We start from the raw sequence: 19,755 nt of genomic DNA, 5'->3' as shown, positions 1-19,755 counted from the left end.
CTCATCGTTCCAAGAACCTAGAGAACTCAACTTGAATAAGAAAGGACAACAGCTACCAACGCCAAGATGACAGAGATGTTAGAGTTATCTGACAAGGATTTTAAAGCAGCCATCATAAAAATGCTTCAATGAGCAATTAAATTACAGCGCCCTTGAAACAAATGAAAAAATACATTCTCGGCAAAGAAATAGAAGACATAAAGAAGAACTAAATGGAAATTTTAGAACTGAAAAATGTAATAACTGAAATAAAAAACCAGTGGTTGAGCTCAGCAGCAGAATGGAGAGGACAGAGGAAAGAATCGGTGAAGTTGAAGATAGAACAATAGATATTGCCCAATTTGAGCAACAAAGGGAAAATAGACTTAAAATGAATAGAGCCTCAGGGACATGGGGGACTGTAACAAAAGATCTTAACCTTGTGTCACAGTCATCCTAGAATGAAAGGAGATTAGAAGGTGGGCCTGAAAAAGGATTCAAAGAAATATTAGCCAAAATTTTCCCAAATTTGGGAAAGACAGATTCAAGAAGTTGAGAAAATCTCAAACAGGATAAACCCAAAGAAATCCATGCCAAGACACATCATAGTCAAACTCGTGAAAATTAAAGACTTGAATAAAAAATCTTAAAAGCAGGGAGAGAGAAACAACATCTTACCTATAGGGGGGTTATGTTAGAAAAGAGGAAAAGTCTCAGATCAATAATCTAAGCTCATAGTTTAAGAAACTAGAACAAGAAGAGGAAAATGGGCTCAAAGCACGCAGAAGGAAGTAAATATTTAAAGATAGCAGAAATCAGTAAAATTGAAAACAGGAAAACAATAGATAAAATCAATGACACATAACGCTGGCTCTTTGGAAAGATAATAAAGTTGATAATCCTCTAGCAAGACCGACAAAGAATAAAAGAAAGAAAATCCAGGTTACTAATATCAGGAGTGAAACAGGGATATCACTGTAGACCCTGAAGACATCAAAAGGATAGTAAGGGACAAACAACTCAACATATTTGACAACTTAGGTGAAATGAACCAATTCCTCAAAAGGCACAAACACCACAACTCACTCAATATGAAATAGATTATTTGAGTAACCTATAAGTATTAAAGAAATGGAATTTGCTGCTAAAAAACTCTCAAAAAGAATCCCCAGGCTTAGACAGTTTCACTGGAGAATTCTACAAAATGTTTAAACATGAATTAATACCAATTCTACACAATATTGTCGAGAAAATAAAAGAGGAGGGAACACTTCACAACTCATTTTATGAAGCCAGTATTACCCTGCTACCAAAATCTGACAAAGTTCAAAAAAGGAAACTGTTGACCTATGTATCTGTCATGAATATTGATGGAAAAATGCTTACCAAAATATTAGCAAATAGAATTCAGCAGTATAGGGGGCCGGCCCCGTGGCGTAGCGGTTAAGTGCGGGTGCTTCGCTGCTGGCTGCCCGGGTTTGGATCCCGGGCGCACACCTATGCACTGCTTGTCAGGCCATGCTGTGGCGGCATCCCATATAAAGTGGAGGAAGATGGGCACAGATGTTAGCCCAGGGCCAGTCTTCCTCAGCAAAAAGAGGAGGATTGGCATGGATGTTAGCTCAGGGCTGATCTTCCTCACAAAAAAAAAAAAGAATTCACCAATATATGAAAAGTTATGTATCATAACCAATTGGAGATTATACCAGGGATGCTAGTCTGGTTCAGTATTTGAAAATCGATCAGTGTAATCCCCCGTATTAACTGGGTAAAGAAGAAATATCACGTGATCATATGAGTTGATGGAGAAAAACATTTGACAAAGCTCCACAGTAATTCATGATAAAAACTCCTTGAAAACTAGAATTAGAGGGGAGCTTCCTCCACTTGATAAAGAATATCTACAAAAACCTACATCTAGCATCATACTTAATGGTGAAAGACTGAATACTTTTACCCCTAAGATCAAGACAAAGCACAGATGTTTGCTCTCATCACTGCTATTCAACATAGTCTTGCAAGTTCTAGCTAGCTGAATAAGGCAAGAAAAGGAAACAAAAGGCATATAGATCAGAAAGGAAGAAATAAGTGTCTCTCTTTGTGGATGACATGATGCTTTATGTAGAAAATCCCAAGGAATCTACAAAAAAATCCCCTAGAATGAATAAATGAATTCAGCAAAGTTGCAGGGTACATGATCAACATACAAAAGTCAATTTTATTTCTATATACTAGCAATGAACTTGTGGAAACCAAAATGTAAAATAACATTTACACTCGCTCAAAAGCAAAAAAGAAATACGTTAAGTACATGTATAGGACTTGTATGCTGAAAACTACAAAACACTGATGAGAGAAATCAAGACTGAAATAAATGAAGAGACATACGATATTCATGAATTGGAAAGCTCATAAAGATGTCAGTTCTTCCCTATCAAATTCCTGTACTTCATATCGGAATCCCAGCAAAGTTTTTAAAACCTTTTTACAAGATTATTCTAAAGTTATATGTAAAGGCAAAGGAACTAGAATCGCCAAAACAGTTATGAAAAATAAGAATCAAGTTGGAGGAATCCCTCTACCCAATTTCAAGACCTCTTATGTAGCTATAGTAATCAAGACTCTGTTATTGGCAGAGAGATAGACACAGAAACCACTGGAACAGCATAGAGAACCTAGAAATAGCCTCATACAAGTATGGCCACCTGATTTTTGACAAAGGTGCAAAAGCAGTTCAATAGAGGAAGGATGGCTTTTTCAAAAAATGGTGCTGGAGCAGTTGGATATTTGTTGGGGAAAAAGATCCTTGACCTAAACCTCTTGTCTTAATACACAAATTAACTCTATGGATCATAGATTTAAAAGTAAAATATAAATCTATAAAACTTTTAGAATAAAACACAGGAGAAAATCTGGGGGCCTAGGGCTCAGTGAAGAATTTGTAGACCTGACAGCAAAAGCATGATCCATTTTTCAAAATGGATGAATTGGTATCGTCAAAGTTAATAATTTTTACTCTGCTGAAAGACCCTGGCAAGAGAATGAAAAGACAAGCTATGGACTGGGAGAAAATATTAGCAAACCACATATCTGACACAGGACTCATATCTAGAATGTATAAAGAATTCTCAGAACTCAACAGTAAAAAAACAAAAACAATCCAGGAGACATTTCACCAAAGAGGATATATGGATAGCAAATGACCATGTGAGAAGATATTCAGCATCACTAACCACTAGAGTGAGTAATTAAGATCTTGATGAGATATCACTTCACAAGTATTAGAAAAGCTAAAATAAAATAGTGACAATACCAAATGCTGGTGAGGATGTGGAGAAACTGGATCTCTCTCATACGTTGCTGGTGGGAATGTAAAATGTTACAGCTACTTTGGAAAATAGTTTGGCAGTTGTTAAAAAACTGAACATACACTCACCATATGTATTAGGGTTCTCCAGAGGAGCGGAACCAATAGAATCTGTAAGGTAGATAGAGAGATTAGATAGATAATTTATTTTAAGGAATTGGTTCAGACAGTTATGGAGACTGGCAAGTCCAGAATCTGCAGGGTAGGCCAGCAGGCTGGAGACCTAGGGAAGAGGCAGTGTTACACTTCAAGTCAAGGCCATCTGCTGGCAGAATTCCTTCTTCACTGGGCGGGGGTTAGTCTTTGTTCTATTAAGATCTTCAACTGATTGGATGGGGCCTACCCATGTTATGGAGCACAATCTGCTTTGCTAAAAGTCCACTGATTAAATGATTATCTCATTCAAAAACACCCTCACAGAAACATCCAGAATAATGTTTAACCAAATATCTGGGCACTATGGCCCAGCCAAGTTGACACAAAGTTAATCATCACATCCTATAACTCAGCTATTGCACTGGGCATTTATCTCAGAGAAGTGAAAACTTATTTCCACACAAAAACCCTTACAAGATTGTTCATAGCAGCTTTATTTGTAATAGCCCAAAACTGGAAAAACAGATGTCCCTCAATAGGTGAATGGCTAAACAAACTGGTACATCCGTAACATGGAATACTTCTCAGCAATAAAAAGGAATGAACTCTTGATAAAAGCAACAACTTGGATAATCTCAAAGGCATTTTGTTGAGTGAAAAAAATCAATCTCAAAAGGCCACATACTGTATGATTCCATTTACATAATATTCTCAAAATGAGAACATTATAGAAATGAAAAAACAGATTCGTAGTTGCCAGGGCTTAAGGATGGTGGGAGAGGGGGGCAAGGAGGTGAGTGTGACTATAAAGGGAGAGCATGGGGAAGATCTCCATGGTGATGAAGCAGTTGTTTCTGTTGAGGTGGTAGTTGCACACATCTACACATGTGATAACAGGACATAGAAGTTTACACACACGGTATGCTAGTGTCCGGTCCCTGGTTTTGGTATTGCAGTGTAATTGTGTCTCATCTAACCAGTGGGGGAGACTGGGTGAAGGGAACATGGGACCTCTTTGTACTATCTTTGCGACTTACCATTAATTCATAATTGCTTCAAAATAAAAAGTTTTTTAAAAAACTATTTTGGCATATTCTTTTTTTTTCCAACTTCATTTTGGACAAAATATTTTCCAAAAAGAGTTTACATATACAGTCAACCTCCATATCTGAGAGTTCCACATCCTTGGATTCAATCAACCAGGGATCAGAAGGCATACAATGGTTGCATCTGTACTGAACATGTACAGACTTTTTTTTCTTGTCATTATTCCCTAAACCATACAGTATAACAACTATTTACATAGCATTAGGTATTATAACTGATCTAGAGATGATTTAAAGTACATGGGAGGATGTGCGTGGGTTATATGCAAAAACTATGCCATTTTATGTAAATGACTTGAGCATTTGTGGATTTTGGTATCAGTGGGGGTCCTGGAAGCAATCCGCTGTGGATACTGAGGGATGACTGTACTGTGGAAGTTTATGGAAACAGTATATAAACTAGATAGCCTGAGGAGTAACTGAGTTATTTAATGTATGGATTGAAGTGCTTATTGAATTTGTAACTATATAGTCTGCCTTCTTTTAAATGCTGCTTCAAAATGATATCTATAAATTTAAGTTACTAAAGTTAAAGATTCTTGTGTTAGGAGTTCTGTTTTAATTTATGAGAATGTTAGCATGATAGGCTTTGCATTATTTAATCATTATATAACTCAGAAGATATCTGTTAAGTATAATCTTAATGTGCTCTTTTCAGTTTATCATATTTAAATCATTATGAATATTAAAATTTGGATTACTGTTTGAACAGTCTTACTAGCATGCTCCCAGATGAACAATACTATGACTTTTATTTTTACCAGTATTCTTCAGCATCCAAATATTCTTCAGTGTGTTGGACAATGTGTGGAAGCAATTCCCTATCTTCTGGTGTTTGAGTTCTGTGACTTGGTAAGTTTTTAGTAGAAATTCAAGATCAAGCATTCAAAAGGTTATACTCAAGTGTTTTTGACTGAAATGCTGGATGAGAGACTACTTTCACTTCTGTCCCCCATTTTAAGAACTTTGTGATGTATTAGTTTATTACCTTTGATAATAGTATTAGCTGACACACAAGTGTTGTTTTATACTCCATCCTTATGGTAAGCTATTTGCATGCGTTACCACATTTAGTCACATTTGTCCTCACTTCACATATGATTAAAATAAGGCTCAAGGAGATTAAGAAAATGTTGTATATTCAAGTATGTGGCAGAGCCAGAGCTTGGATCTAGATTTGTCCTTCCTGAGAGCTTGAGGTCTTAACTTCAACTAGGCATTTTGAAACACTTTTCCCCACTGAGGGAGCTCAAGAATCTCCTTACCTAGTGAGTACCCACGACCTTTCACTTTTTGGAAATAGTGAGTGTATGCAACATTTATATTTTTAAATAATTAGATGATTTATTTTCTTAACCTAAAATTAATAGCCTCAGCATGATAGTATTGCTTACTGAGATTTATAGTTGGAAAGATTGTTCTTTGTGCTGGTTTTATGAATAATAATTTTTATGTGAAAATTTTCTGTAAACATCTTTTTTTTTAGCTAGGTTTTGATTGATTTCTTGGCATTGTCTCAGTTTTCAGAACATTAAAACTGCCTTGACTCTGCACAAGAAAGTGGGAGTACACCAAAATAAATCCCCAATTAATTCAGAGAATATTTTCAGCTGGTAAATTTGAAAGAGAGCAGTAAACATTGTGATTTTTTGTTTTAATTCCTAAATGTGATTTGAATGTTACTCTCATTGGCAGAGGTAGTTAATTTCAAAGAAAAATTATTAATAAACTCAATATGTTAGCTTTCACTGGGTTATATTGTAGTAACCCACCAAATCTCAGTGGCTAATAAGAGCAAAGTGGTTCTCACTCATCTTCCATGTTGGCTCTGGATCAGCTGCAGCTCTGTTCCAGGCTATGTTCATCTTCACCCTAGGATCAATATTTTTTTGTGTGTCTGTAGATACTGGAGGGAAAAAAATGTATTCTGATGTTCTATACAGTGTATCTATAGGTCTTTTGGGTCAAGTTTATGAGGTTGTTCAAATCTATATCCCTCTGATTGGGAGGGTGGGGATAGAGGGGGCCCAAGTCAGTTTTCTATCAGTTATTGAGGGACATATTAAAATCTCCTTCTCTGATTATGGATTTTCCCTATAATTGTAGTTGGTTATTTGCTTTATACATTTTGATACCCTGTTGTGTCAGGGATACAGATTTAGAATTGATAGAACTTCCTGTAATTTGAACCTTTTATCATTATGAAGGGGATTTCTTTAAGATTAAAAGCATTATTGAGGATAAAGTCTGTTTTTGCTGATGTTAATATAGTTGCACCAGCTTTCTTTTGGTTAGAATTTGCCTGGCTTATCTCTGTCAGTCCTTTTCTCTGGTTTACATCTCTTGTAAATAGCTTATTGTTAAAATTGTTTTAATCTGTCAGTCGCTTAACGTGGAACATGCAGTCCATTCACGTTTATTGTATCTATGGGATATTTGGAATTTTATGTACCTACCTGTTTCAGTTTTTCTTTTTTGCTTTTTTCCTAGCCTTCTTTTTGACTCTTGATTTTTTTTTTTTTTTTTTTTTCTTATTTCAATTTTCCCTATCTGTTAGTTTGGATTTTAGATACTGTTTCTTAATTTTGTGTATGATTACACTAGAAGTTACAACATGCATACTTAATTTAACAAAGTCTAAAATTAATCGCTATTTTATCCTTCCTCCAAAAAAGCTGAGGCCCCATGGAGCTCTTTCTCCATGTAAGGAAAACTGGAATTAAACCTGCTTCTCCGCCGTCCCACGTTTTCTTCCATCATGGAGGCTGCTTATTTATTGAACACTTCTGTAGAAAAGGCAGCATGCTGCACTCAAGGGATACAGAGAGAAATATGGTCATTGTCCTCCAGGTCTCCTAGTTAGAGGGAGCAGACATGATAATTGCCATTTAGCCTGATAAATTATTTAATGGAGGCCTGGGAACTAAGAAGAAGGGGTTCTCAGTGATGTTTCTGATAGTTGTATTACATGTTATATTTTGTTTTGATTATCTAAGCATTATCAGAGTTATAATATTTATGGTCCTAGATTATTATAATATGAAAAGAGCTCCTTTTAGTCTAGCTCTGTGTGACCAATATGATAGGTGATTCCTGTGCTGACGCAGAATTTGGGGAAAAAAGACCACAAAGATGCATTTTTATGTGGTGAGACAAGTCTACTTCTCAGAGTTCTGTTTTTCTGAGACAGTTAATGGTGCCCTTTTTGGGCTCCTAAGCTCCTGATATTGGTTATAAATAACAACCAAAACACTCTTCATGAGTGAACATAACAGATACACAGCAGGAATCAGCATCTACTTGAATATCACATTTCCCGGCTCATCAAGGTGGTTTATAAAACTGTCTCATATATTTCGGCATTTTCCTGTTCTTCACCCTCCTGGTCCATTCCTGAAAATTTTATTAGACAATGTTGTTTTTCCTAGAATGATAAAAGACTCTGGATGCTCAGCTTAATGTTTTCTTCTGAACGGGTTCAGGTGATGGGGTTAGTTTTAGTGCTATTCTAATTTATTTTTTGATGAAACTGCCTGTTCTTTTTGGGATTAGTAGTTTAAACTATTTTATAAAGAAACACTAAAACATTGCAAAATATATGAATAACTCCTTTTCAGTTACCATAAATGACCCAGTATTGACGAGATTCTAGAGAATTCTTTGTGTCTTTGTCGTTGTTTTTGTGTAAATATAATTTTCATGTAAATATAATAAATACATATGTTTTTTAACTCAACATTCTTCTCGTAAAATTTTTCCCCAGTACTTTTAGATCTCAGATGTAAATGCATATTCTCTAAGTGCTGAGACTAAGTATTCAAAGCATATTAATTTACCTAAATTTGTGGTGGCTTTCATATTTTGGGGTGAAGATTATGCATACAATGCTCCAGAATTAACAAATGTGACTTCTTGAAACACATATTTTATACAACTCTCCTAAGTTATATTGGGGGAATGTTCACTCCTGAAGGCTGAACATCTGGAAAGAGCCCTTGTCCCTACCAAAAGCTTTCACTGGCAGTGTAGAGCTAAGAGCTATTTTTTTTTTTTTTTTTTTTTTTTTTGTGAGGAGATCAGCCCTGAGCTAACATCTGCCAATCCTCCTCCTTTTTTTTTTTTTTTTTTTGCTGAGGAAGACGGCCCTGGGCTAACATCGGTGCCTATCTTCCTCCACTTTATATGGGACGCCGCCACAGCATGGCTTACCAAGCAGTGCATCGGTGCGCGCCCGGGATCCGAACCAGCGAACCCTGGGCCGCCGCAGCGGAGCGCGCGCACTTAACCGCTTGCGCCACCGGGCCGGCCCCAGTAAGAGCTATTTTTAATTTAAGTGCACCACCCAGTGGTACATTGATCAATAATAAAATTTTAAAAATAATAATTGTTCCTCAAAAGATTAAAATAGAATTACCATATGATCCAGTAATTTCACTTCTAGGTACATATATCCCAAATAATTGAAAGTAGGATCTCAAAGAGATATTTGTGTGTTCATGTTCATAGCAGCATTATTCACGATAGCCAAGAGGTAGAAGCAACCCAAGTGCCCATCAACAGATGAATAAATAAACAAAATTGGGCATATCCATACAAGGCAATATTATTCAGGCTTAAAAAGGAAGGAAATTCTGAAATTCTGACACATGCTACAATATGGATGCACCTTGAGGTAAAACAAGCCAAGTCACAAAAAGATGAATACTGTATGATTCCACTTAGTATGAGGTATCTAAAGTAGTCAGACTCCTAGAGGCAGAAAGTAGAATGGTGGTTGCTAGGGACTCTGGGGAGGGGGCAATGGGGAGTTATTGTTTAGTGGGTACAGAGTTTCAGTTTGCGATGATGAAAAAAAGAATTCTGTTGGATGGATGGTGGGGATGGCTGTACAACAATGTGAATGTACTTAATGCCACTGCACCGTACACTTAGAAGTGGTTATGGCAATAATTTCACGTTATGAGTTTTTTTGCCACAATTTAAAAGAAAAACATTGATATTAACCTACTATTATTTAAGGTACTGTACCAGGTGTTACCTATACTAGGAGGAGGCTAGTATGCCCTTGGGAAATCGGTTGGTCAGTGCTTGGAATGGTGAGTCTCGTATCAAAGTAAAGGCGTTAACCCAGGGCTCCTTCCACCTTGCCCAGTAGCGAGAGGTTGTATTTGTCTCCTTGGGCTGTTTCATGCTCATCAGTTCTGGGCCCTTGTAGACTTTAGAGGGAACAGGCTCTCCAGCAGCACGGGTTGGGGCCCCAACAGGGTCACCAGCTCTGAAGTCCTGTTCTCTGGGCTCGGTATATGAGAGACGACGTGGCAGGAGCTGTCAGGTAGCGTCATCCCAGTGAACCAGAGGGGCACCCACCTGCAGGGACTGCAGAGACGTCCCCATGACACACCAAGGCCTGACTTCGACACTGAGCCCCGCTCCCAGCCTGAATGCCCCAGAACCCTCCCAGAAATAGGCCGGCCTGAGCAGGGGGTGTCATACAAGGCAAAACTGCCCACTGGCCAACATCCAAAGGACAGAGAGAGTGCTAGCCCAGGCATGGTAATAAGCAGCTGCAGCCACAGTGAAAGGAACCACTATCTTCACATGTTCTTAGTAGGTCAGGAGCTATTGAATGAACATTGGCCTTTTCACTCATCACCAGACAGTGATGATTCTCAGCGATAGTATCTTTTAAGTAGAAAGGAAAGAATATTTTTGCATTTAAGTAGTTCCTTGTAAGATGGAATTACCAGTCTGTTTTTGAAAAGCACTTTATCTTGTAATTTTTATGAAAGAAAATGAAAACTCTTCTGAGTGAGTTTGGTAGCTGGACTACAGACACCAATTTGTCATGCTGATGGTGCAGTGTTTATGAAAGGAGCGATTTCTGCAGGGTGTTGTATATGACTTGTTGCCATAGGAAGTGCACAGTGCTCTCACATGAATATGGAAGCCATGAGATTGGTTTTTTGGTTGAGGATCACTCATTCACCGAAAATGTATCCAGCACCTGTTAAGTCCAAAGAGCTGTGTGCAGTGCCCTAGGGAATACAGAGGTGAGTCACCCCAATCTTGTGCAGCCCCCTAGGGAATACAGAGGTGAGTCACCCAATCCTGTCTCTTCTGCCTGTAAAGCTAGGCAGGCCTGCCTTCAGATGCTCGGTCTGCCACTTACCGATGTATCACCTTGGAAAGTTATCTAACCTCTTTAAGCCTCAGTTTAGATATCTGTAAAATGGGGATAATACTGCCTCCCCTGACCATTAATAAGATGATGAATGTAAATTGCCGAGCACATAGTAAGTGCTCAGGAAATGTGTAGTTATTTTTATTTGTAGTTACTTAAATTAATTGATCATACTTAATTATTAAGTAAAGGTTTGAGTCGTGCATATGGAAGTATAGCGGTTTTAACTAGGATCATTGGGGAAGGCTTCGCAAAGGAAGTGCTGTTTGATCTGAGTGTGAAACAGTGGGTGGATCGACTTTCTTTAGGCAGAAAAGGATAGCAGGAACAGCATGAGCCAGGCAGGGAAGCTCCACAGTGTGTGCATGAGGGGAGCAACACGTGATCTGACGGGGTGTGGAGACTGGAGGGGGATGGGGTGCGATGTTAGGAGAAGCAGGTTGGCGTCTGCTGGGAAAGATCAGTTGGAAGGGTGAAAAGCAGAGAGACAAACCCCACTTGAGAGGCTAGACTGCAAGCTGAGATGATAAGAATGTAGGTTAAATTTTGCTCCATCTTAATCTTTGTTAAAGAGTCAACATCTGACTCTGTCACCTGACTCGGAATTAAGAGATGATAATTTTCTCTGCAAGGGAGCATTCTTGATGTGGTGTACAGATTTCTTTTATGATATTCAGCCAGTAAAGCAGTGAGTGAATTTCTGAAAGGAGTTAGCAGTGACCAAGTGAGAACGAGAAGGAAGTCTACCTGGTATTTTTCAATGTGCAGCATATTCCTCTGTGGGATTTGCTTTCTTCAGTCTCATGAAGAGTCACTGACGCTTAGAATCATGGGCTCTTAGAGCTGAAGGAACCTTGGCCGCTGCCCACCAAGGGGAGTGAGGAGGGGAAAGCTCCAGTCTGTCTGTGCCAGGACTTGTGTTGGGCGTTGGATATTTGCTACTCATTTAATGAGTCTTCTCAAAAACCCTGTGAGATGGGGGGCAGTAGCTTCATTTTACAGATTAGCAACTGCGGCTGAGGGAGAATGAAGGGACTCATCGAAGAATCAAACCCAGGTCTGTCTGACTTCAGGACCATGCTTTCAATTCTTCCTTTATTGGTCTGGTTAATTGACTTGACTGGGGTCATATAATACTAATAGCAAAGTAGGGATTTTAACTGATGACTTAATTTTATTCTTGTACTTATACCAGGTGGTTTAATGCTTGTACATATTTTTCCCTCCAGTGGGAAGCCTCCATTTTAGAATTGGCCTTTTGTTCAGAAAATGCCTAGTTAATGGACATGTCTTATTTATGAATGTATTCATTAAGTAAGCCCATGCACCAGGGACCCTTCTAGGTGCTGGGCATACGAAGATGAATGACATATCCTTGCCCCTAAGGAGCTCATGTAGAAAAGAGAGGACATGGAGTTGCTGTGGAACAGAGGTGCGTGTGGACAGTGTCCCTGACTCAGAGCCAACAGAGGGGATGTTTGCGCTGAACAACGACACTGTGTGATCAGGCTTGACAATGAGGGCGTGGGGCGACTGGGTGGGGAGGTTACATTCCCAGTCCTGAGCCCTGCTGGTGGCCTCTCCCTTCCCCATGCCTGGCGCCTGCCGTCTTTGTGAAAATAGATGCTGGACTTGGTGACAGGTTGAATGTGGGAGTCTAGAGACAGAGCAAACTCAAGAATGAGGTCTTCAGGTTTGGACTGATCCACTGGGAAAACAGTGATGCCATTTCCCAAGATGGAGCAGATGTTGGCGTTTTGCAGCAGACATGTTAGATTTGAGTTCTTAGGGCATCCAGGGAAGTATGTCAAGTCAGCAGTTGGACAGATGCATCTGGAGTTCAGGAGCTGGAGGGGTCTGAGCCAAAGGAATGTATTTGAGAGATGATTTTTAAAGCCATGGGGTAGATAGAATCATCTGGGAATGAGTGTCCACAATGAGGAAGACCAAGGATGGAGACCCAGGGCGTGCCAGCGCTTACAGATCAGTAAGAGGAGGAAAGTCCAGCATGGGGGCCTGAGAAAGGAGTGGCCAGTGAGATCGGAAGAAAGCCAGGAGACTGGCAAAGAAGAAAGGAATGGGTCCATCACTTGGTTATTCTGGTGAGATGCGGACCTGGTGGACAAGAGGGAAATGGGATGGTAGCAGGAGAGGAGTGTGGAGGCAGAGGGAGGCTTGTGTGGTTCTGTGTTGGGTTTGCCTGGGAGGTATTTGAGCATTAGAGCAGAGGGAAGGGATGGGCTCATGAAGAGACTGAGCTTAGAAAGGCACCAGGATGACTAATCCATAATAACAGAAGACGATGTGTAAGGGTATGGATATAGACAGGTGGGAGCTTGAGTGGTGGTGAGAAAAAATGAACACAGTCTGAGAACTTGTGGGTTAAGAAATGGCCTCGGATTGGAGGGGGAGGATGTGACTGGGACCAGGTACCCAGGGGCTTCAGCTCAATGCCGATGTTTTATTTCATCAGCAGGTGCTGAGTATGTGTCTGTTTATGCCATTCTTTCATCCTTTCGTTCAAATTTTGTTTAAGAATCATAAATTTTCCCCCCAAATCATCATATTAAACGTGTGACTAATTTTTCAGTTATAAAGCTATTTACTTGTTTTTACATTGTATTGAAATTAATTCATTGTTCTCAGTGTCCTACAAAAAAATGGGTAAAGCCCTCCTGGCAGTTTATGTTGAAATTTAAGAGGACACGTGTGAGTAACCCGTGTAAAGGTCTTCGAATGACTCATTCCAAGAAGTCATTCCAAGTTGCTGTTCTGTTAGCTGAGTTCTTAGTACAGTATAGCACTTTGCTGCCATCTAGTGTCATAAATTTTTCTTTTTTGGAAGAGTTTTGGGGAGAATCGGAGAAATTTTTAAAACTTGGATAAGGAAACTTTATTTTAATTTAGAATACATTGCTGTTCTTAGTGTTTTTTTCTTTAAATAATGGACCAAAGTAATAATTCCTGTCTACTCATGAAGCACCATCAAAATGTAAATAAACCAAATATGTAAATACAGCCTGGTTTGGATAGAATGAATCAATTTTTAGTACTTATTTAATAGAAACATTTTTTATTGTAATTAAAGATTTTATGCTGATTTTTCTTTTAAATGGTGGTACCAGGAGAGCTCTGAGGATCTTTCTAGAACATAGAACTAACCTTAGATTCTACACAATCCATCACAAGTCTCATCCATGAGTAGCAGTGATCAGACCCCTTAGTAATCATTGATGTTAACTCCTCACCCCAGGTTAGAGATATGTTTGCCTAGCTTGTGCTAACTTTATCTCCCCCATTTGGGGTGGGGAGAGGCTTTTAGTTTTTGCCAACCTAGAAACATTAGGAGTGTTAACATTCTTAAGCAAAATTTCCTTCTGTTTATTATATTTTATCTTCTAGTGAAATTTGGGGAGTGGAATATTGTGGAGAGAAGATATTTTAAGAACAATGAGTTGTAACGAATATACTTGAGATAACCTTGAAAAACAACTACACCCTCTCTGCCATTCCTGCCTCCATGGCCAGAGTCACTTGTGAAGTGTTCCTTTGCCAGCAGCTTCTGTTTGTTTTGAGAATTGGCCAGATACAGCACAGCATAATCCTACTTTTGTGAGGATAATTTTTTCCTTAGATGGATGTTGCAGGAAAGAGGTTAGACAAAGGAATTTAAGTTGCCATTTCATTGGTAGGATAAATAAACTTCAGCTATTTATTTTCATATTTAGTTTCTATTTGGATTATCTTACGAAAATCGCATTAGCCTGTAGGCCTGGAGCTCTTGGCTAAAATTTTTCTGGGTTAATGTAGTTGTCATTCAAATCTGTCTTTATTCCCAGCACTCCCACACTGGATGGAGTTTAGCCTGGTGGAGGTGGGAAGGGGCATGTGTTTTTAAAAGAAAAAACGGTGTCTATTTCTCCTCTGGAGCAGCTTGTAATTGCGGTGGGAACGAAGGAGAAAGCACCATGTTTGGAAAGAAATAAGAGGAGAGGGATGTGAGTGGGCATCCACGTTGATCCTGAGGGGACAAAACTGCCTCCCTGGCAGAGCAGTTTCATGAAGTTTGGGAGAATCCTACAAATCCACGTGCTTGGCTTTACGTTATTTTACATTCATTTTTATAAAACAAATCAATTTGATCTGCATACTCAGTTCACTCACTAAATAGAATTTTCTTGACAAGTTGGTAAACTGGAAAGTAGAAGCGCAGTCCCACCATTAATTAGCTCTGTGGCCTTGGGCAAGTTTCTTAACCTCCCTGAGCCTCCATTCCACATCTGGAAAGTATTTCAAATAATAAGAATTATTGGAGGTAACAAATATAAAAACTCCTAGTACAGTGCCTGGCACCCTGCTCAAAAGCTCAGATGGTAATGGTTATTAATATCAACATTATCATTCATATAAAGATCATTGAAACTGGGAGTGAAAACAAATTTAGATTCTTGGAGTGGGCCTAGAAGTTACATTAGAATGTACTTAGTATTTAATGTCCGCCAATGTCGGTAAAGGAATATTGTGTTTTAAGGTTTTATTCTGGGAGGGATTTGATAAATTGTCTATCTTCAGTAACAGTTATAAGAAATGTATTATATTCTTTAGTTGGTCAAGGAAGATTTCCTTCCTCAGGAATCTTTTCTTGACTCAGATATAAAGAAAACTGAAAGCTATTGGCTTGCTTTCTAAATTTTAACTGATTATATAAAGCTTTAATTTGGAATTAAATCACATCAATAAATATTTAATCATATGGTTGAATGTAGAAGATTTTATTTCCTCAAAAGTGTATTCCCCAAAACAGACATACTGTAAACCCCCCAAAACATGCAGTCCTAAATTAAAGTCACGGGAAAAAGACAGGGTAGCATTGAGAAGTCAGGCAGTAGTACCTGGGGAGCTCAGCATGTAAATGCGTGTGCGTCGGATGTCTTAATGTGAATTTGTTCATTTTCCTGCCCATGCTGCTATCCTTTGAATAGGCTTATTAACTTTGAATTTTTCTGGAGTGACTGGAATGTTCTTTCTCGCAGTGGTCTCTGGCCAACACAGGGCCCTGGGGAAGCTGGCAGAGACCTGAAGCGGTTGTTACCAGCACTGAACGTACTTGTCCCTCCTTTCCACGCATTTTTCTCTCCCTTGCTCGTGAGTGCTTGGCCGTAGCCTTCATGACAAAATGCTCTCTGACCGCGTGTCTCCTAGGATCTTTAAAGGCGGTGCGGGTGGCACCATTTTTTTTACTCTCCATGTTGTCTCTTAGTTACCTGGAAATTTCTATACTTCTGCCGTATTTTAAATTGTGCATTGTTGCAAAATTACCTTTTTTGTTTTTTTTTTACTGTTTTGTTTGTTTATATAACAAAGATAAACTAATGTTTAATTTCGTTAGAATGATCCTAAAAAGATAGTATTTTATTTTACCTTTGAAATATTTTTCTGTATTTTCTATACCTTTGAAAGATTTGGTTGGAATTACTTTTTGTTCGGTTGGAGATTCTTTATTAAGCTCAAATCTAAGTAATTTCTAATAAATACTTTCAATAATTAATGTCGGTTAAGGCACATATTTAGTTGCCAGTTTGTTCACCTAGTCTTTTGAAACTAAACTGTTCTAACGTTTGCAGGGCGATCTAAAATCTTACCTGCGCAATGAGCAAGAGCACGTGCGGGGGGATTCGCAGACCATGTTGCTGCAGAGGATGGCGTGTGAGATTGCTGCGGGGCTGGCCGCCATGCACAAGCTGCACTTCCTGCACAGGTGGGTCCGTCCACTCAGAGTGTGTCTCCGGCATTGCCGAGGTTTCGGCCCCAAGAGGCGGTGCAGTTTGTGAAAAGGCTCTACAGAGCTTAAGGAGGACAGGCTGTAGAGTCACCTCTCAGGTCTATAAAGTAGAAGCTGTCCTATGCTTTCCAGTGTCAGAATAAGTGTGGAGGTGGGCTTCATTTAAACTAATACTGGGGAACAGCGTGTCTTAGGACAGCCTAAAGTCTAGAAATTATTTCCAGATTTTCAAAGAATGTTAAAATTGTACATTGGTCAGAGTTGAGAGTAAACAGTCCCAGTCTACCTCCTGACGTCTTGTTGCGTCCTTTTCCTGTCAGCTTTAGGCTCTGATTCTAATTGCTAGGTTTCACCGTGTGTCTCAATTCACAGTCCTGAGAGGAAGAGAGGATCTGATAAGCCAACATCATCTTTTCGTATAAGATCAGAGATTGGTTTCTGGCCAGCTCTGAGGGGCCTGCCGTGGCCGGGGTGTGGGTGGTCAGTGGTTGTTAGAACACATTTCTGTCGAAACCTTTCTGGTCCTGCTTGAATAGCCACAGCTCTTTGGAGCACATTCTATTTTATTCAGATCATTGATGTCATTTTCATAATTAAAACAACAAAGAGCTTTGAGTCTGTCGGAGATGATGGTTCTGTGAACCCAAAAAGAGATTTTTGCTTATTCTCCTCTAGCCTTTGAGCTCTGATTTATGTTTAAAATACAGTCATGTGTCACTTGATGACGAGGATACATTCTGAGAAATGTGTTGTTAGACGACTTTGTTGTTGTGTGAACATTAGGGAGTATACTTACACAAACCGAGATAGTATAGCCTACTGCACACCTTGTCTGTATGGTACTCTCCTTGCGGGACTACCGTCGTACACGTGGTCCATGATGGACTGAAACGTCATTATGCGGTGCATGACTGTATATTTAAAATAATTTCTCAGGTCTCCAGGGAAACCAGGCAGTGTCTCTCTAGTTGAGTTTAGTTAAATCACTTCACTCTTAACAATCCAAAGACCTGGAAAGGAATGCCTGTGTGTATTGACTTAAAGGGATGTCTATGAAGTGTTATATTTTTTTAAAAAACAGGTTGCACAGGAATATATTTAGAGGATGACTCCATTTTTTAAAATAAGAGAACAGTTGGTTGTATTTGTGGAGGGGGGTGTGTGTGTGTGTGTGTGTGTGTGTGTGAAAAGACATGGAAAAGTACCTATCAAATTCTCAACATTACTTCAGGGTGGGGACGAAGGAAAATTATTAACATTTTTCTTACACATCTGTATCTTGTTTGACTTGTGTAGTGAGCAAATAATTCAGATAAAGTGCTTTTTAAAAGACCCAAAAGATTATGGGTTTCTTCAGGCCCAAGGCAGAATCCCTTAGACGAAACTTCAGAATATAAAGATCTATTTGTTTTATAATGGAGAAATCTTATATTTCATTTTTAATCTCTTCTACCAGGTAATACACAGCATATTTGTATTGTTAAATCTTTTGTAAAGCATAGATGATTATTACCTAATGCTTGGTTTAAGAATTCCTAGATTTTGAAGAATGGAGCATTTAAAAAGAGTATCGCATCAGAATCAACAACATAAAGTTATCAAAGACAGCTAGGGTTTGTGTTTAAAGCCCACCTACATTTCTACTATTGTATTGTAAAAATTGGCAAAGATACCAGAGTAAATGTTATATTCCTGTGAGTTTCTTCAGGTGAAAGTTTTACTTAATTTAGAATCTTGTGTACTTTAGAGCAAATAAAGATGATAAATTAAATCACATGGTTTGGATTTTATTCAGGTGCAAACACTCAAGGTAAAGAAAATTCTTGAAACCATCGACAACTGTTTCATTTTGTTTTAAAAAGTAGCCATATTTTATGTAAAATTTCCATTTGGGGCAAAATTTTGTGCTTTAAGTTATTTTTTTGTTGGTAGCACTCTGTATAGCATATTTTTAAGTTGGAATTTAGAATATTTATTGACTGACTTAAAGTCAGACTGTGTTGATTGAAAATAGAACAGGCCACATGTCCAACTAAAAGCTGTTAGCTGTGTTTAGAAACTAATCTAGTAAAATACCCCCAATTAAATTTTATTTTTACTGATTGTTTAAGAAGAAACTTATGCCTGCATAAGTCTTCTTAGGTAGCCTGCATTTCTGAAGTCGAACACGTGACATTCGTGAAGGCCATGTAAACAGCAGAAGCTGCCAGTGTTTTACACTCCACACCACTGGCCCTGCTGGCCAAGAGCCTGGTACTTCCTGTCCCCTGCCTGTCAGTCCTCCTGAGCAGCTCCAGGGAGAGGCCCCCAGGTCGCTGTCGTGAGCTAAGTGCAGTGAGCTTCCAGCAGGCGGCGTGGGTCTCTCGATGGCTCATGTTGCTGGAGACCTGTGTGACGGTGGCTTCGAGGAGTACCCAGGTGACAATTGTGCACGAAGGATCCTCTGTCGGATTTGCCCAGTTTTAAAGTTACTTTCTGCTGAGAAACACTGAGGTTACTAAGTTATCCAGCCTTCAGAGTGTGGGTATCCAGTGTTATAGGAGCATGATAAATAAACACTAGTGTTAGGTGCCATTCTACATTATTTTTTTCTTAAAATGTACTACAGGTATCCACGTTGGTAAAGCTTAGAAAGTCTCGTTACTAATTGGCTTGGTGCTGCACCTGTAGCTTGAGTGTTTCTTTCAGTCGGTGAATTATTAGGGGTTTTCATTAATTTGTGTGCATGTAAAAATGTTTAGGTCATATTCTTAAAAATTCCTTCTAATGTTTTTCTATTTTATTTTATTTTTTTGTGAGGAAGATCGACCCTGAGCTAACATCTGCCAGTCCTCCTCTTTTTGCTGGGGAAGACTGGCCCTGGGCTAACATCCGTGCCCATCTTCCTCCACTTTATATGGGACGCCGCCACAGCATGGCTTGCCAAGTGGTGCATTGGTGCACGCCCAGGATCCAAACCGGCGAATCCCCGGCCGCCGCAGCGGAGCGCACGCACTTAACCGCTTGCGCCACTGGGCCGGCCCCATGTTTTTCTATTTTAAAGATTGGTCTTTAAGGAATAAATTTTATTTATGGCAATAAATATGATTGCTTCAGTTCCTTTGCTTGGTAATTTTAAAGCCACAGATAGCGCCTGACACATAGTGGTATTAAATGAAAAAAAGACCCTATAACTCTTAACATCATTTGTCTTTCATGAAAAAACCTAAGGATTTTCCTTAAACAGCCTTTGGAATCAGTCTTG

The 19,755-nt window shown here is 39.1% G+C and overlaps 1 protein-coding gene across 3 annotated transcripts in view; it reads left to right on the top strand.

Annotated features, from left to right (window-relative positions):
- The window catches only part of LMTK2 (lemur tyrosine kinase 2), a 95,938-nt gene that overhangs the window by 42,845 nt on the left and 33,338 nt on the right, over positions 1–19,755 (top strand). For 2 of the 3 annotated variants that reach the window (XM_058569293.1, XM_058569292.1), the window contains exons 6-7: positions 5,313–5,400; positions 16,354–16,487. In XM_058569293.1, the coding sequence (XP_058425276.1) occupies positions 5,313–5,400; positions 16,354–16,487 (222 nt within the window). Of the gene's footprint in view, positions 1–5,312; positions 5,401–9,424; positions 10,599–16,353; positions 16,488–19,755 lie in introns of those variants that run through there. The other variant, XM_058569294.1, reaches the window with a different exon arrangement.

The sequence above is a fragment of the Diceros bicornis genome, chromosome 26, assembly GCF_020826845.1.
Source record: "Diceros bicornis minor isolate mBicDic1 chromosome 26, mDicBic1.mat.cur, whole genome shotgun sequence".
Lineage (NCBI taxonomy): Eukaryota > Metazoa > Chordata > Mammalia > Perissodactyla > Rhinocerotidae > Diceros > Diceros bicornis.
Note: the sequence above shows the minus strand (reverse complement) of the source record. Positions and strands in the feature narration are given on the sequence as shown.